This window comes from Musca domestica, unplaced genomic scaffold, assembly GCF_030504385.1.
Source record: "Musca domestica strain aabys unplaced genomic scaffold, Musca_domestica.polishedcontigs.V.1.1 25, whole genome shotgun sequence".
Taxonomy (NCBI): domain Eukaryota; kingdom Metazoa; phylum Arthropoda; class Insecta; order Diptera; family Muscidae; genus Musca; species Musca domestica.
The window spans coordinates 2,444,235-2,463,983 of record NW_026712277.1 but is presented as its reverse complement, the minus strand read 5'-3'; the positions used below and the strand labels follow the sequence as shown (position 1 = coordinate 2,463,983).

The following is a 19,749-nucleotide window of genomic DNA, read 5'->3' as shown; positions in this document are numbered from 1 at the left end:
TTACAAGGTCAGCAAGAGAATATTGTAATCATGATCATCTGGACTATTATCCATCAATTTCCCTTCACAGCTAGACAATAAACAATTATTAAATCAATTACAATGTCATGTAAACACATATTTTCCGCTGTATTATGCAATAAAAATAATTAAAAAAATACTACAATAAAATTGACTCAAAACGAATTTTGTGAAAAAATTTAATATAAATAAAAAATGAAAAAAAAAATATTGGTTTTATTTCAAAATAATTTTTCGCCATTACAAATAAACACTTACAAATTCTACGATTTAGTATCATTTCCATATATTGATCCTCCTCCTCCGTTTCATTTCCTAACATCCCCCCTGACCTTCACTTGACTTTCTCCACCTTCAGGAAAATACCATTTTTAGTGCTCAAAGCAAATGATTTGGCATCCCATATGAGCGGCACTTCGGTCTTATCACAGGGTGAAAATTTGAAATTATGCAAAAGGTATGACAATCCGACCCGAGTCTGCATCAGACCGAAGCGCATGCCAATACAGTTGCGTGGTCCATCACCGAAGGCTAAAAATTCCACTGAATCACGTTCCTTGACAGCACTTGGCTCAAAGCGTTCCGGATCAAATTTCTCTGGATCTGGATAGAGATTGCCATCGTGATGCATGGCATAGGCTGGTATCAGCACTGGCATTCCCTTTTTGATGATATATTTCGGATTGCCCGGCACCACATAGTCCACAAGGGCTTGGCGATTCAAGTGGGGGATGATTGTGTATTTGCGAAGGGTTTCTAGAGGGAGGAGAGGGGAGAGAGAAAAAAAGAAATTGGAAAAATTTAAATATAAAATGGAAGAAACCGATTTTTTTATAAAAGACCCTGAGAAGACTTGGTCCCTCATAAGGCCATTTGGTCTCCTTTGTGATCATTTGATGTCACATTAGACCATTTGGTCTCCTATAAGACCACCTAGTCACCTATAAAATGGATCATTTTTGTTATAAATAAGACTTTTTACAGATTTTCACCATTTTCCTAGTGTATAACAGTTTTTTTATAACTGTTATACAAAACAAATGTGTTAAAAAACGTTCATTTATGGCAAATCAATATATTTCGGAATTATTTTTTAGAGTTTTGTCATTCTAATGAGTATAACAGTTTCAAAATTAACTTTTATACTTCGAAAAACAATTGAAGAAAGTATTATAAAATATTACAAAATTGATAATTTTAGTTACAATTGGGGATATTTCTGTGATATTCCGCATTTTTTAATTGTATAACAGTTTTTTGGTAACTGTTATACTGGAACAAAGATGTGTTATACACGATAACTTCTGCAAAATTAATGTATTTATCAATTATTTGATGAAATTTTTTTATTTTCAAACGTATAACAGATTCAAAATAAACTGTTATACCGAAGAAAAAAGTATCAATTATCTCAATTTTATGAAATATGTTAGGCAAAATCAAATAAAAATGATTTTAAAAAATTACAAATGTCATGATTTTAGCCATAACCCAGGATTATTGAGTGTATTTTGGCAATTTTCTGAGTATAACAGTTTTTCGGTAACTGTTATACTGAAACAAAAACTGTTATACAACATAATTTCAGCTAAAAAATGTATTTATCAATTATTTGATGAGTTATTTGATTTTTAAACGTAGAACAGATTCAAAATAAACTGTTATACTAAAGAAAACTGATCTATTATCTCAATTTTATGAAATAAATTAGCCAATATCAAATAAAAATGATTTTAAAAAATTATAAATGTCTTGATTTTAGCTATAACTGAGGATTTTTGAGTGTATTTTGTAATTTTTCTCCAGTATAACAGTTTTTTGGTAACTGTTATACTGAAATAAAAACTGTTATACAACATAATTTTAGCTAAATAAATGTATTTGTCAAGTATTCTATGAGGTTTTTGCTGTTTAAGTGTATAACTGCTTCAAAATTAAGTGTTATACTGAAGAAAAGCTATAAATACCTCTCAAATTTCTCTATTTTATGTAATAAGTGAGCCTAACTCAGGTAAAAATGATTTTAAAAAATTACAAATGTCATCATTTTAGCTATGACTAAGAATTTTAACACATTTTTGCCGTTTTTCACTAGTATAACAGTTTTTCGGTAACTGTTATACTGAATCAAAAACTTCTATACAACTAAATTTCTGACAAATCAATGTATTTAGCAACGATTCGTTGAGTTTTGTGATTTTGAAGATTAAAACAGTTTTTTAAATAAACTGTTATACTGAAGAAAAACTATGAATATCTACCCAAATTCTCAATTTTATGCAATAAGTAAGCCTTAATCAGACAAAAATGATTTTAAAAAATTGCTAAATTCATCATTTTAGCTATAATTAGAAATTTGGACAATTTTTTTCTATTTTTTAATGTGTATAACAGTTTTTGCGGAATCTGTTATATAGGATTTCAACTTTTAATAAAATTTAGATACATTTTTTGTAATTCCTCACCTTTTTTGTAAAGTTTTTGTAATTTTCAATTTGTGTAACAGTTTTTTGGTAACTGTTATACTGAAGCAGAAACTGTTATACAACTTAATTTTAGTAAAATTAATGTATCTAGCAATTCTTCAACGAGTTTTGGCCTTTTTTAACTGTATAACAGTTTTCATATAAACTGTTATACTTGAGAAACATCTGCTATAATTTCCACAAAAAGTAGTATACACTATAATTTGCTGTCAAATTTTCTCTGAATACAAAAAAAGGTATTTATATGATTATTATAATGCACTGTCTGTCAATTCGTTTCAGTGATAAACTGTTATAAAATCTGCTGAAGATGTTATCTTACGGCTCTTAGACAACAGATTTCAGCTTTTAATTAAATGCGGATATATATTTTTTTTGTAATTTCTCATTTTTTTTGTGAATTTTTCGTCAATTTTAATTAGTATAACAGTTTTTTGGTAACTGTTATACTGAAGCAAAACCTGTTATACAACTTCATTTTAGTCATATTAATGTATCTAGCAATTCTTCAACGAGTTTTGGCCCTTTTTAACTGTATAACAGTTTTCATATAAACTGTTATATTGAGAAAAATTTTATTATACTGAGGAAAAAAAAGTATTTTACGTTAACATATCTTTAAAAAATGTCACTATTTGCCAAAAAAAAAATAGTTTTGACTTTGACACCACTCCCCCACAACACTCATCCGATATCACCTGACCCAGATACTGCAGATCATGCACAGCTTCATAACTCGTCTCACCCTTGGCATCGAACACCCCATTGATTTCCTCTCTCAACTTATTCTGCACCGCCTGATTTAAGGCCAATTCATACAAAGCAAATCCCATTGTTGAAGAGGATGTCTCAAACCCTCCCAAAAAGAAGACAAACACCTGGGCAGCCATTTCCTCCAATTCCAAATGCATATCGCCCTCACTCCTCTTCAGATCCATTAAAATATTCAAGAAATCATTTGCCTTGACGCCATTTTTCTCACGATATTCCACAGTTTCTCGGACAATGCGTAAAAATAATGCCGTCACATCGTCGGGGAGGAGCTGCATATTCAGCTTCTTGGCCAGGCTGGGAAAGCCTTGCATAAATCCTGTCAATAGGCGGCCATGTTTCTTTTCGCTCAAGGATTTTTTACCCACTATACGAAATTTCGCATTCGGGTCTTTCAAGCTGTTGCAGTCTATGCCAAAGGCACAGCGACCAATGACATCGGTGGTGAAACGGGCCAGCAGTTCCTTGATTTCCACAATATTGCCACGACTCACCATGTCGCCCATGACATGGATGAATTGCTTGGCCACTTCAGTAATGGTGGGATACATGAATTTCATTTTACCCGTGGTAAAGGTAGGTGACAATTTGTGCCATCCAAAAGGAACAAATGACCCGTCAACGGGTCACCCTTTTCGTTGTGAAACAGCCCACGATCGGTGAATTTCGAAAAATCCTTAATTAGTACATGTTTCACCAGTTCCCTATCCAACACCAGCACTGCAGGCCGCTGGAAGAAATAGAAACCACAAAACGGTCCCGACCCCCGATGACGATTATATGTCTCTCGAATACACTGGGCAATGCTACGTTTAGTCATCAGACCTTGAAAATTGCCAGACATCAGACTCGGTTCGTCATGGGCAATACCCTCGTCTTTCCAATAGCTGAGACGTTTTTTCATCCAAAATGCCACCACAGAGGCTAAGACAATGATGAAGGACAACAACACTCCCACAATGGCCATTGTTTTAGTTTAATTTTTTCGATTTTTGTTTTGATATTTTTTTCCGCTCGGTTCACTCAATACTAAAGTGTTCGAAAGTATTGCCAGCGATTTTATACAACAACTTGTAATGCCATTAATGGAGAGAGCGAGCATTAACTCGTTTGTGTGTATTGGCATAGAAATTGTGGCCCAGAGTGCATTAGCGGATCATTGCAGTTTTCTCCGACCAGACATAAATAAATATTGAATTTTGCGTTGCAATTCAAAATTTAATTATGAGTTTAGTGTTGTTGTTGTTGTTTTTAATTGTGCTATGCAAGGTGAGAATTTTATTCGGGACATATAAATAAAAAATAGGCAATAGTTTTGATAAATAGGTATGGAACACCAGCGCCACCTATGAATCAGATAAAAATATGAGAGAGAAATATTGAAGTTTATTTTTTAATTTGACTCTCATGAAATTAATATTTTTGAGGGTATCCAGATTACCCTTCAAGATGGGTAATAACCTTAAAAATAGCGAAAGTTACACTAGCGCCAACTATGTATGAATGTTAAATTAAAATCTGGCTCAAGGGGACAAAAATTGAGAGACAGAAACCCCGTTGTGATTTGAAGTTTTAAATTTAATTCACAAATTATTATTCTTAGAATTAAAAAAAATTATCCCCACAAATAGACAACACCCTTGAAAAGTGAGATTTGCATTTTTAAATTTGATTCGCATCGAGTTATTATTCTTGAGACTAAAAAAAATACCCCACAAGTAGGCAATAATTTTGAAAGAATAGAAAGAACACTACCGCCACCTATGTGTGAATGTTTAATTTTTATTATCTTCAATGGGACACCAGCGAAAGATCACAAATTTGAGAGAGAAATTCCACTGAAGTTTAATTTTTTTGTCGCACATCAAGTTATTATTCTTGAAAGTATTAAAATTGCCCTTCAAGATAGGCAATACCTTTGAAAAGCGGGAATGTAACACTGGCGCCATCTATTTGCTAATATTGAATGATAATCTGTCTCGAAAGAGCAAAAAAAAAAAAGACAGAGACCCATTGAGAATTGCATTTTTAAATTTTACTCTCATCGAAACATTATTTTTGGGATATAAAGAAAGTCACCCTACAAATAGGCAATACCTTTGAAAAACTAAAAAAAATCTCTACCGCCACCTATGTATGAAAGTTTAATTCTTATATATCTTCAATGAGAAATGAACACCAGTGCCACCTATGAATAACATTTTAAAATGTCTCAAAGGATCAAATATGTGACAGAGAAATATCATTGAAGTTTATATTTTTTTCTCGCACTTCAAATTATTTATCTTAAAGGTATTCCGATTGTCCTTCAAGAAAGGCAATACCTTTGACAAGTGGAAAAGTTACACTAGCGGCACCTATGTGTGAATGTTGAATTATAATCTGTCTCGAGTGGGCAACAATTAAGAGAGACAGAAACCCCATTGAAATTTGCACTTTTAAATTTGACTCTCATGGAATTATTATTTTTGGGATATAAAGAAAGTCACCCTACAAATAGGCAATACCTTTGAAAAACTGAAAAAAAAACTCTACCGCCACCTACATATAAATTTTAATTATTATATATTTTAATTATTATATTATATGCGAAATGAACACCAGAGCCACCTATGAATAACATTTTACAATGTCTCCAAGGATCAAAAATATGTCAGAGAAATATAATTGAAGCTTCAATTTTTTTACTTTGACTCAAAAAAATTATTATTTTTGAAGGTATTTAGATCGTTCTCTCAATATAGGCAATACCTTTGAAAAGTGGGCAAGTTACACTAGCGGCACCTATGTGCGAATATTGAATTATTATCTGTCTCGAAGGAGCAAAAAAAAATTAGGGACAAAAAGCCCATTGAGATTTGAATTTTTAAATTTGACTCGCATCAAACTATTATTCTTGGGATAAAGAAAGAAAATTACCCCCAAAAATAGGCAATAATAAAAATACTACAAAGTACACTACCACCACCTATGTATTCCTATTTATCTTCAATTGAATTCCTATTTATCTTCAATGGCCCATAATTGTAAACTAGCTTCGATTTTTAGTTTATTTAATTCGATGCGGAACGAAAAATCTTTTACAAAAATTGTTGCTTTGATTCATCCATAGGTGGTGTTAGAGTTCGTATTTGTACTCTAGCGCCACCTATGGATGAGTTTTTTTCTTATTATTTGACTGAAAAGATCAAAGAATATCAATATTTTTCACGATCAAATGTTTATTTCTGGGGAATTTTAACAAACAGACGGATAGGCAGACGTACATCGCTAAATCGACTTAGAATTTTACCCTGATCAAGAATATATATAGTATATCGAGAAGTTACAAACGGAATGGATATCTATATGGGAGCTATATCCAAATCGGAACCGATCTCGATAAAATTTGGCAAAGATATTTCAGAGCTGTATTTGATATATTTCCCTGAATATCGTTGTTACGGAGTGCATATTACGGTCGTGGGTAACAAATATAACAAATCGGATGATCAATATATATGGAAGCTACAGCTATATCTGAACCGATCTTCACCAAATTTGACATACTAGCTTCTAGACTCAATTCGGTCGTAAGTGCCAAATTCCATCCCATTTGGACAAATATTAGACGTTTGGTGCACAATCAAAGGTAAATCGGACGAAGTTATATGTGGGAGCTATATCCAAATCTGAACCGATCTCGATAAAATTTAGCAAATATATTTCTGAGCTGTATTTGATATATTTCCCCAAATATTGTTGTTACAGAGTGCATATTACGGCTGCGGAGGACTAAAATAACAAATCGAATGAACAATATATATGGGAGCTATAGCTATATCTGAACCGATTTCGATCAAATTTGGCATACTTATTTGGAGGCCTAATTTGGTTGTATGTGCAAAATTCCATACTATTCGGGCTGGTATTACACATTTGGTGCACAATAAAAGCAAATCGGACGAAGATATATATGGGAGCTATATCTAAGTTTCAAGTCGTAATTGATTTGTTTTCCCGCCAGAGAGCTTTGTGTCAAGTCATTGGATGACGTTGCAGACACATTTTCAACATTGTCATAATTGCACGATTACAACAATAAAAAAAACTGTTCTCTTTGAATAATTTTTAAAACAATTAAAAAAAAATTAATTTTAATTTTATTTAAAAAAATACATATCAATTTTTAATTTTTTTATTAATTTTATTTTTCATAAAAAAGACATATTAATTAATTATTTTTTTAATAAATTTTTGTTTGTTTTTTTATAAAAATATACATATTAATTTATTATTTTAAATTTTTTATTTCTTTTTTTTTCATAAAAAATATACATATTTTTGTTTACAATTTATCTACCTTAAGGAAAATACCATTTTTCGAACACAGCACAAATGATTTGGTATCCCAAGTCAATGGGATTTCAGTCTCTTCACATACGGAAAATTTAAAATTACGCAGCAGGTAAGCCATGCCGGCGCGCGTTTGCATAATGCCAAAACGCATACCAATGCAATTGCGTGGACCATCACCGAAGGCTAGAAATTCAACTGTTTCACGTTGTTTTACAGCGCTGGCCTCAAACGATCCGGATCGAATTTCTCTGGATTGGGATATAGGTCGGGATCATGATGCATACCATAGGCCGGTATGAGGACGGGCATGCCCTTGGGAATGACATATTTTGGATTACCCGGCACAACGTAGTCCACCAAGGCCTGGCGATTGAGATGCGGTACAATTGTGTATTTGCGGAGGGTTTCTACAAAGCACACACAGAGAGAAAAAAAAATATAATGAATAATTTTTTAAGTTTTATAGAAGCAGAAAGAGTCATAGGTGGCAGATTTATAATTCACCATACATTTAAACAATTTATACTTATTTTGGATATTTAATAAAAAAATATAAATCTATCAACCCAAAATAATAACATTTCTAGTCACGTAGGTGTTTGTCGTACAACCTAAGCATTATGTCAGCTAATTTAAATTGATGACAAGCTTTTTTGGTAGCTATCAATATTTTAATGCTAATACTTTCAATAAAATCCCCTAAAATACAATTTCTAGTCGATTTCTCAGACTAAAGTAAAAAATGGTCGAAATTTTAATATCTTGCAAAAATTAAAATAAAAGAGGTAAAATTATTGAAAAAAATAAAAAATGTGTTTTTTGTTATAATTGAGTGCTTTGTGAAATTTTGGTAATTTTTTAAATGTGTATAACAGTTTGTATAACAGTTTTTGGTAACTGTTATACTGAAGCAATAAGTGTTATACAACATAATTACAGCCAAATCAATGTATTTAGTAATTATTTAATGTGTTTTGGCATTTTAAAGAGTATAACAGTTTCAGTATAAACTCTTATACTTAAGAACAATTTAATATATGTATAATCAATTTGTTGCAAAAAATTTGACGAAAAACAAGTAAAAATTATTAAAAATTCTACAAAATGGATCATTTAAGATATAACTACCGAATTTTAAACGAATTGTAGCAATTTTTATTCGTATAACAGTTTTATTGTAACTGTTATACACAAAAAATAAGTGCTATACAACCTAATTTCTACCAAATAAATGTATTTAGTAAATATTTGAAGCTTTTTGGTCTTTTACAGTGTATAACAGTTTCAATATAAACTCTTATACTTAGGAGGAATTCAATATCTAACCAATTTCTCAATTAAATGAAAAAAATTAGCCGATTTAGGCAAAAATAAATGGAAATTATTTTTAAAAATTGCCATTTAATTTTGCCATTTTAAATTCGTATACCAGTTTTTCGTAACTGTTATACTGAAACTAGAACTGGTATACAATTCAACTTCATTCTATTCAACTATTTAAGGAATTTCTTTTAGAGTAATGACACTTTTGGACTGTATAACAGTTTCGAGGAAAAGTGTTGTACTCCAAAAAAAAAAAAAAAAAAAAAAAAAAAAATTGGTTAAGCACTATTATGTACTCCAAAAATGTCAATTAAAACAAAAATTTACTTGTTTGACCATTTCTAACATGTTTGTTTATATTTAATTCAGGTATAACAGTTAATCAGTCACAGATAACGGTTATCTTGTGTTTACTAAGCAACAGATTTTATATATAAAAATACACTCATTATAATTATCTCTTAAATTGTTGTTCTTTTTGTAGCCATGATAATAAGACCTTGCCTATGAAAATAACACCTTAACTGATATAAATTAACAGAAGCTTTTTTATGAATTAAATACCCGAAATTTATGTTGACTTCATTTTCTTGTAAACTTGAAGCCATTTTTTAAGACTTTCTAGCAGTATTTTCAATACTGCCTCTTAGAGATAAGGTTATAAAAACAATAATGAATTAAAATTTTCTAAATGGTTTTTGATTTATGAATTATATGGCAGTTAAAACAAACTGTTGTACAAACGAAATGGTCGTTTTGATCAAGGTATTGCAAATATCAACATTTTTTTTTTTTTCATCCTTATAAAGAAAAACGGTTAGAAACATACCAAATATTTCAATTTTTTAAATGTTTTTTTGTTTTATTTTATATACACGTAACTGTTATACAGAGTTTTTAACACATATTTTCTAATATTTTAGTTGAAATTGCTACACAAGATGTTTAGAAATGCTTATATTGATTTCTTTTCAAATTCTAAAACCAATTCTCATTTAATTCCCCAACATATCACAAAGTCTTAACTGTTATACTGCACTTTTCTCAACATATGGACTCAAAATTTTAAGAAATCGGCATAAATTAAACATATTTACTGAAATGAACAGTTTTTGGCAATTTCTTGGTGTATAACAGTTTTAGATAACTGTTATACTAAAGAAAAAATTGTTACTCAGTAGGCCAAAAACAAGAATCCGCAACATTTTTTAAAATCGCATAGAATTCGGCAGTATAACAGTTTAAGAAAACTGTTATACAAAGGCAAAACTTGCCATATATGAATGTAAGTAGGCTATAAAAAAAAATCCGTAGAAGTTTTTAACATTTTGAATATATTTAGTGAATTTATGATTCTTTTGTGTTTAACAGTTTTAGATAACTGTTATACTCAAGAAAAATTTGTTGCTCAGTAGGCCACAAAACATATGATCTTCGCCTTAATAAGGCAAAACTCAAGAATCCACAACATTTTTTTAAAATCGCATAGAATTCGGCAGTATAACAGTTTTAATAAAACTGTTATACAAACGCAAAATTTGCCATATATGAATACTCAGTAGGATACAACCAACAATCCGTAGTAGCTTTTAAAATTTTGAACATCTATAGTGAAATTATGATTTTTTTTTGTGTATAACAGTTTTAGATAACTGTTATAGTAAAGGATAAATTATTACTCAGTAGGCCACAAACAAGAATCCGCAACATTTTTTAAAATCGCATAGAATTTGGCGGTATAACAGTTTGAAAAAAAAAACTGTTATACAAAGGCATAACTTGCCATATATGAATATACAATAGGCTATAAACAATAATCCGCAGTAGTTTTTAAAATGTTGAACATATTTAGTTAATTTATGATTCTTTTGTGTATAACAGTTTTAGATAACTGTTATACTTAAGGAAAACTTATTACTCAGTAGGCCACAAACAAAAATCCGCAATATTTTTTTAAAATCGCATTGAATTTGACAGTATAACAGTTAAAGATAACTGTTATACAAAGACGAAATTTACTATATATGAATATACAGTAGGGTACAAACAAAAATCCGTAATAGTATTTAAAATTCCATAGAATTTGGCAGTATAACAGTTTGTAATAACTGTTATACAAAAATAAAACTTGCTACATATGAACTTGTAGTAGGATAAAAACACAAAAACCCGTAGTGCTTTTTAAAATTGCATAGAATTTGACTGTATAACAGTTTGAGATAACTGTTATACAAAGGAGAAAACTGATTTGTGTGAGTATACAAACACAAAAATGCTATTTATGTTGACAAACAAAAACTATTTAAAATTTAATATAACTGTTATACTCAAGCATAGACCTACACAGAGGAATGTGTTAACACCACAGCCATATTTGAGTTATCTTGATAATGTTTCCTCCCCCCCCCCCCCCCCACCCTTTTCAAACTCACCCGATATAACCTGTCCCAGATACGGCAGGCCATGCAACGTTTCATAGCTAATACTGCCATCAGCATTAAATGCCTCATTGATTTCCTCACGCATTCTATCCTGTACATCCTGATTCAACGCCAATTCGTACAGAGCAAAACCCATTGTCGATGATGAGGTCTCAAAGCCACCCACAAAGAAAACAAAAGCCTGGGCCGCCATTTCCTCCAAACTCAGCGTGACACCATCCGATTTTCCTTCACCATTTTTCAAATCAATTAAAATCGAAAGAAAGTCATTGGCCTTGATGTTGTTCTGCTCACGATAGGCCACCGTTTCGCGTACAATACGCATAAAAAAATCATTGACATCATCGGGCACCATGCGCATATCCAATTTCTTGGCCAGGTTGGGAAAACCCTGTATGAACCCCGTCAACAGTTTGCCATGTCTGCGTCCACTGAGGGATCTCTTGCCCATAATGCGAAATTCGGCATTCGGGTCTTTGAGGCTGTTGCATTCAATGCCAAAGGCACACTTGCCAATGACATCGGTGGTAAAGCGGGCCAATAGCTCCTTAATCTCTACCACATTGTTTTTATTCTTTTGACTTAATTCTCCAAAAACTCTGACGAAATTCTCGGCCACCTCCATTATGGTGGGGTACATGAAGCGCATTTTACCCGAGGTAAAGGTGGGCGACAATTTGTTGCGTAGATTTTTCCATTTAGCCCCGTCTAGAAGGAATAAGTGGCCCGTTAGGGGATCGGTTTTCTCGTTGTGGAACAATCCGCGATCGGTGAATTTCGAAAAGTCTTTAATCAGAATATTCTTGGCCAATTCGGTTTCCAACACCAAGACAGCCGGCCTCTGGAAGAAATAGAATCCACAAAAGGGTCCCGAACCCTTGTGCTTTTCATAGGGTTCCCGCGTACAATCGGCAAAACTGCGTGTGGTCATCAGACCCTGAAAATTGCCAGCCATCAGACTGGGTTCATCGTGAGGAATACCCAGCTGCTTCCAGTAGTTCATGCGTTTCTTGACGAAATACCAAGCCAATGTGGTCACCGTAATAATGGCGTATAACAGATATGTAATTAAAGCCATGTTAGAACTTTGCGTTTCTGTTTTTCAATTTAGCCGTTCGTTTGCTCCGCCGTTCATTGCTAGACTAACTGAATGTGCTGGTGCTGTCAGAGGGTATATAGCTGCTCTCAGAGCGTAAACATATGTTAAAAGCTTGTTTAATAACGCTGACTGGTTATCGCAAAATGTTGCCTCTTCATCTAAGATAACATGAAGGATGGGTGAGCTAAGAACGCACAGAAATATAGTAAGAAAGTAGAAAAAAAAAAACATTTATGAATAATTGCCACCTATACGTATCTGTTTGACTCACCAGCAAAGTTTTGATTTGAGAGCAAATTTAACCAATTAGTAAAGCAATCGGTGAGGGGAAACAATAAAATATGCTGATAGGTCGTGGTTATTGGGGTATTTCAGTTTTAATAACTATTATACACTATAATTAAAACAACTTGTTAGGGCAAGAAAAATGCATTTCATGATTTATAGGTGGTTTTTTTTAATGTATAACAGTTTTAGAAAACTGTTATACAAAATCAATAATACGTAAATTACACACTTAATGGTAAGAATGTAATTTTGTATAATTTTATTACATTTCTAAGGTGTATAACAGTTTGGCATAACTGTTATACTGGAGAAAATGTTTGCAAAAGCTATGACAAACACTTTGAGGTCACTTCAAACTCAATTTTGTATAATTTCCCTACATTTCTAAGGTGTATAACAGTTTGGCATAACTGTTATACTGGAGAAAATGTATGCAAAACCTATGGCAAACACTTTGAGGTTACTTCAAACTCAAAACACTTAATTTTAAACTGTATAACAGTTTGGCCTAACTGTTATACTACGAAAATATTGCTATAAAATACATAGAAATAGTTTTAAACAATCTGAACATATATGTGAGTTAAAGTAGTTAGACTTTAAAATGTTAAAATGTCCTGTCATACGTCTTAGAATTTGGCAGCAATAAAAACGAAAATATAAAACATTAAGTTCATGATTTTTTAAATAGGTTTGCAAGTGTATAACAGTTTATTGAAACTGTCTTAAAACATGGAATATTAAGCAAATTTATGTTGAAAACGAAAAAAGAGGAATTTTGAGGAATTTTAGCTAATCGTTCATTTGTATAACAGTTTGACATAACTGTTATACTAGAGAAAAAATGTGCAAAATTTATAATAAACTTATTAGGGACATGTTAGGCATATAGATAACTGAAATCTGAGTGTATAACAGTTTGAGAAAACTGTAATACTACGAAAATATTGTTGAAAATTTTATAAAATTGAATAAACAACAAACAAAAAAAAAAAAAATATTCTTTTATACAGGGTGAGATGAAAAAACTGCAACCAACTTCAGACTGCCTGCAACCAAATGCCGAATATTATGGCGAAAAAATCCTGAAGGGTGTATGAAAGCCTTGGGCATGCAAACATTTTGGCCGCAGACCTTGGACATTCCAATAGGACTCAGCAGACGTCACCTAAGCATGGTTACAAAATGAGGTCCCTCGGTTCCTTTCCAGCGTATAGTGACCACCAAAATCTCCAAATACCAATCCGTTGGACTATTGTGTCTGGAGTATTTTGAAAATCAAGGTTGGCACTAAAAAATACCAAAATACCGCAGAGCAAGATTCGGGCAGCGTGTGACAGTTTCATTGGCCTTTCGAATGCCATAAGTGACTATTTCGCACAAATCTAAACTTATTCTAAAACGATGCTACTATTTCCGACATTTTTTTCTTTCAATCAACAAAATTTACAACAAAAAAAGGTAAAAATTTAGGCATTTGACTTGGTTGCAGTTTTTTTTATCTCACCCTGTTCAAACACCTCAGTTGAAAAACGTTATCTCTAAAAAAAATCCAAGCAACGCCTCTGTTGTAGAACGTTTTTTTTTAAATCCCCTCCACGGCTCTGTTGAAAAAAAAAAATTATTTCAAAAAATCGACTCAATGGCTCTGTTGGAAAAAAGTTTTCTTTAAATAAATCCATTCCACGCCTCTGCTGAAAAAAGTCTTATTTTAAAAATTCACTCCACGCCTCTGCTGAAAAAAGGCTTCTTTAAAAAATCCACGCCTCTCTTTAAAACCGTTTTTTAACCTACGCCTCTGTTGATAAAAGTTTCTTTTAAAAAATCCACCACTCTGTTGAAATCGTTTTTTTTTTTAATCCATGACTCTGTTGAAATAGTTTTTTTTTCATCCACGCCTCTGTTGAAAAAAAAAATTATTTCTAAAAATCCACTCAACGGCTCTGTTGAAAAAAGTTTTCTTTAAAAAAATCCATTCCACGCCTTTGCTGAAGAAAGTCTTCTTTAAAAAATCCACGCCTCCCTTGAAAAACTTTTTTTTTAATCCATGCCTCTGTTAATAAAAGTTTCCTTTAAAAAATCAACGCCTCTGTTGAAAAAAGTTTTTTTAATCCATGCCTCTGTTGAATTTTTCATCTGTTGAAAAAAACATTATTTCTAAAAATCCACTCAACGGCTCTGTTGAAAAAAATTTTCTTAAAAAAAATCAATTCCACGCATCTGCTGAAAAAAGTATTCTTTAAAAAATCCCCGCCCCCCTTGAAAAACTTTTTTTTTAATCCATGCCTCTGTTGAAAATGTTTTTTTTTTTTTAAATCCATGCCTCTGTTGAAAAAGTTTTTTTTTTTAATCCATGCCTCTGTTGATTTTTTTTTTTTAATCCACGCCTCTGTTGAAAAACAAATTATTTCTAAAAATCCACTCAACGGCTCTGTTGAAAAAAGTTTTCTTTAAAAAAATCCATTCCACGCCTTTGCTGAAAAAAGTCTTCTTTAAAAAATTCACGCCTCCCTTGAAAAACGTTTTTTTTTTAATCTACGCCTCTGTTAACAAAAGTTTCCTTTAAAAATCCACCCCTCTGTTGAAAATGTTTTTTTTATCCATGCCTCTGTTGAATTTTTCTTTTAATCCACGCCTCTGTTGAAAAAAAAAATTATTTCTAAAAATCCACTCAACGGCTCTGTTGGAAAAAGTTTTCTTTAAACGAAAAACCATTCCACGCCTCTGCTGAAAAAAGTCTTCTTAAAAAGTCCGCGCCTTCCTTGAAAAACGTTTTTTTAATCCACGCCTCTGTTAATAAAAGTTTCCTTTAAAAAATCCACCCCTCTGTTGAAAAAGGTTTTTTTTTAATCCACGCCTCTGTTGAAAAAAAAAATTATTTCTAAAAATCCACTCAACGGCTCTGTTGAAAAAAGTTTTCTTTAAAAAAATCCATTCCACGCCTCTGCTGAAAAAAGTATTCTTTAAAGAATCCCCGCCTCCCTTGAAAAACGTTTTTTTTAATCTACGCCTCTGTTAATAAAAGTTTCCTTTAAAAAATCCACGCCTCTGTTGAAAAAGGTTTTTTTAATCCATGCCTCCGTTGAAATGGTTTTTTAATCCACGCCTCTGTTGAAAAAATTTTCCATTAAAAAGTCCACTCCACGCCTCTGCTGAAAAAAGTCTTCTTTAAAAAGTCCACTCCACGCCTCTGTTGGAAACAAAGTCTACTTTAAACAATCCCGTTTTCGTTTCCTTCCATGAATTTATTGCATTCCAGGTAACGCCTGAAAGTATGCTTTGGTTCTTTTCACATCAATTGGCTTCATTCACCCAACATTAAAGAGGATTGAAGGTAGTTTTTTATTTGATGCATTTTATGGCTGAAATTTATGGATTTAAGTGAAAATTATTAAAAAACAATTTTCTTTCGACTGGAAAATTTAGTGAAAATCCGAAATTGATGATATTATTATTTTTATAATTTATTTAATTCAAATTTTCTCTACTTTCAAATATATCCCACTACTCAGACTGGCTATATATTTGGTATTTCTATCAAATTCTATGACTTTTGGACTTTTCTCCGACAGAGTGAATCGAAAATTAACCAACGGTGTTGAGAGAGCATACAGTAGCTCCATCACACCAAAACCAAAGGCAATGCAATTGCGTGGCCCATCACCAAATGTCAGGAAGGTATGAGTTGGCCTCTGTTTTTCCGAGGTCTCTTCAAATCGCTTCGGTAAAAATTCTTTTGGATTGGGATAGAAATCTTCATCATTGTGTATGCTGTAAATGGGTAACATAAGAGTGGCTCCTTCGGGTATTTCCAAAGGACCAGATTTGGTGTTCAGGGAGCAAGATTCGCGGCAGAGACGCAGCATGGCGGGGACAATGGGATATTTGCGTAAAGTTTCTGAAATGAAGATGATTTTTTTATAATTTCTTTAATAATTCCGATTTTTTTAAATGATTTATGGCCTATTTTTAGGGACAAAACGAAAGTGAACTCGAAAAAAATTAATCTTTCCATGCACATTTTTTCAACTTTTCGTTTTTTTTTTTTTTTAAATTTATAAAAAAAATTCTCCCAGAACTGATGAGTTTTTCCGATTTTTCTTTCGAATAATCCTGGAGAAATATTCCGGCAACCTTACCCATAATTACTTGCTTGACATATTTCAGAGACTTAAAATTTTCAAAGCTGACTTTCTGCGATGTCACCACCTGCTGGACCTCCATCCTTGCCTTTTCCTGCAACTCAGGTATCTTGGCCAACTCATAGAGGGCCTGACACAAGGCCGTTGATGAGGACTCATAACCCCCAATGAAGAAGATGAAAACATGACCCACTATCATGTCCATGGTCAACTGGAACTCATCTTCGTTGTCCCGACACTCCAACAGCAAATCCAAAAAATCATTACGCCGAACTTTGTACTTCTCGCGATACTCCACGGTGTCCTTGACAAGCTGCCCTTTTCCATGCGGGTCTTAAATTGATTCTGGCCATCTTCCAAACAGTTCACCTCAATGCCAAAGGCAATGGTACCAATGACATCCATGCTGAAACGTTTACACCAATCATGCATTTCGAGGACACCATCAGGTGACTGCCCCAACTCACCTGAGACAATTTCCACAAAACGTTCTCCCACCTGGGTCATAGTGGGAAACATGTACTTCAGCTTGGCTGGGGTAAAGGCAGGCGCCAATTTACGTCTCAATGGCTTCCACAAATCATATTTATATCTCACCAGATTTGCCATCAATGGATCCTGGTTATTGACATAGAATCCTCGTTCGGGAAATTTCTCAAATTTCGATGTCAGCACCTCCGTAATGGCTGTGTGATCCTGCAGTATCACCGAGGTGGTGAGTCCCGTTTCAATGACCTTGCATGGCTTCCCCTCCACTTTCATTTGGCGATACAGCTCATCGAGTATTTCAAATAGATGCTGCTTCCGGCTCTTGCCCAGCATATACCAAACTCCAAGCAAATCCACGTTTTGTCGCTTCCAAAAGGCAATTTTCCGTCTGTAGTTGACGAAAATCAAAAGCAGCGCCGTCAACAGCAGAAGTGATAGACTAATAAAATCTAGCATTTGGAGAGTTTTTTTTTTGGTTTCTTCTGTGATGGCTGACTTTATCTCTGTCTGATGGCTAATCTCGTACTGAAAACATGCTTGTCAAACGAAATCGCATTAAGCTGCGCTTTTGCACTGATAAAACCGGATTTCAGTGATTGCATTGCCCGAATGACCCACAAAACGTTCGTTGGCATTTCGAGGAGATAAAAACATAGAAAAAAAAAAATAGATTTTTTGGACTTTTCAAAAAGTTGAGAGAGGGGTTTGTCCTACCTTCAAAGAGAGATAGTAATTTAATCCCAAAACGAGAATTGACAATGGTTGAGTTTGAAAACTTTGATACTATAGAGAATTTTGAAAGCTATTCTTTTATATCCATTGCGAAAATATTCCTTAGAAAAGTCCTCGAGAATATCCCTTAATGTCCTTCAATTTTTCAAAAATTATTTACCTTAATAGGTATTCCTTTACAAAATTTCAGCATTATAGCTTTAGCCATTTCGAGTTTATTTGTCGTTTTCTCAATTGATTTATTGCCTTATAGTTAACGCCTAAAAGCATGCTAAGGTTTTATGAAAGCCATTTGCTATATTTACTCACTGCTGAAGTGAAGTAAAGCCAATGTTTTAATGAGAACTTGAATGTTTTGATTGAAAATATATTGGAAATGGATTTTCTTTCAAGAAAAGTAATAGAATATAGTTAGCAAATGGTGAGAGAGAGAGAGAGAGAGAGAGGTTTTGAACGGAGCCAGGTTAATTTAACTCGAATTAATACAGGAATCTTTCTATAGAGTTATGGCACTTTGCATTGCTACAAAACATTTATTGGTATTCGAAATTAATTGAATTCCTTTTTTTTGGAAAATGTGGACTTTTATTTAAAAATGAAAATCAATAATCAAGAAAATGGAATATTTCTCCAGAGGAAGGACACCATAATACCAAAACAATTTAAAAAAATGCAAAAAAATGGCTACCACCGGTTTTAGAAAAATTGTCACTAAAAATATACGAGATCATCCATTTTAACAAAAAATCACACAGCTAAGGAGGGTACCTTCCAAAATAGTTTTTAAATAGGCCAATAATGCCGAAATGACGGCCAACCAGAAACATTAATTTTAGGATCCAGGTTTCAATGTTTTTTGGTCATGCGAAAAAAATTTTTAAAAGCCGATTTTTCAGGTATTTCAGTCCTTGGAAAAGTTCTTCAAGAAATCCACGGGTTCTCAAAAAATATTTTCCCAACCCAACCCTGGTTTTTCAGCCCTAAAAAATTCTGTGAAAAAACCCACATTTGGTGATCTGTGCGTTCTGAAAAATATTTTTTAAATCAATTTTTTTCTGGAATATCAGTCTTTGGAAAAATTCTTTACAAAAATCCATGTTTGGTGATCTGTGGGATCGGAAAAAATATTTTTTAAAAAATCAACGTTTTCGTTTTTTAATAATTCAACGTCTGTGGGTTCTAAAAAAATATTTTTGTTGGTGATCTGTGCGTTCTGAAAAAATATTTTTTAAAACCCAAATTTTTTCTGGAATTTCAGTCTTTCGAATTTTTTTTTTAAAAATCCACTTTGTGGACCTGTGGTTTCGGAAGAAATATTTTTTGTTAAAAATCAACGTTTAGTGATCTGTGGGTTCTAAAAAAATATTTTTGTTGGTAATCTGTGGGTTCTGAAAAAAAATTTTAAATCAAATTTTTTCTGGAATTTCCGTCTTTGGAAAAATTCTTTAAAGAATCCACGTCTGGTGATCTGTGGGTTCTGAAAAAATATTTTTTAAAAAATCAACATTTGGTGATATGTGTGTTCTGAAAAAATATTTTTGTTGGTGATCTGTGCGTTCTGAAAAAATATTTTTTTGAAAATTAACGTTTAGTGATATGTGGGTTTTGAAAAAATATTC

The 19,749-nt window shown here is 32.7% G+C and overlaps 1 protein-coding gene and 2 pseudogenes across 1 annotated transcript in view; all 3 read right to left on the bottom strand.

Annotated features, from left to right (window-relative positions):
• Nucleotides 1-286: 286 nt before the first annotated feature.
• On the bottom strand, nucleotides 287-4,290 carry LOC101892417 (probable cytochrome P450 6a21; annotated as a pseudogene).
• A 3,284-nt stretch (nucleotides 4,291-7,574) lies between these two features.
• On the bottom strand, nucleotides 7,575-12,548 carry LOC131802894 (probable cytochrome P450 6a21; annotated as a pseudogene).
• Nucleotides 12,549-16,212: 3,664 nt separating this feature from the next.
• Nucleotides 16,213-19,749, bottom strand: part of LOC131802825 (uncharacterized) — a 31,528-nt gene continuing 27,991 nt past the window's right edge. Inside the window, 3 exon segments of the mRNA XM_059123490.1 lie at nucleotides 16,213-16,665; nucleotides 16,907-17,242; nucleotides 17,377-17,837. Coding sequence (XP_058979473.1) covers nucleotides 16,241-16,665; nucleotides 16,907-17,242; nucleotides 17,377-17,837 — 1,222 coding nt within the window. The 3' untranslated portion in view covers nucleotides 16,213-16,240.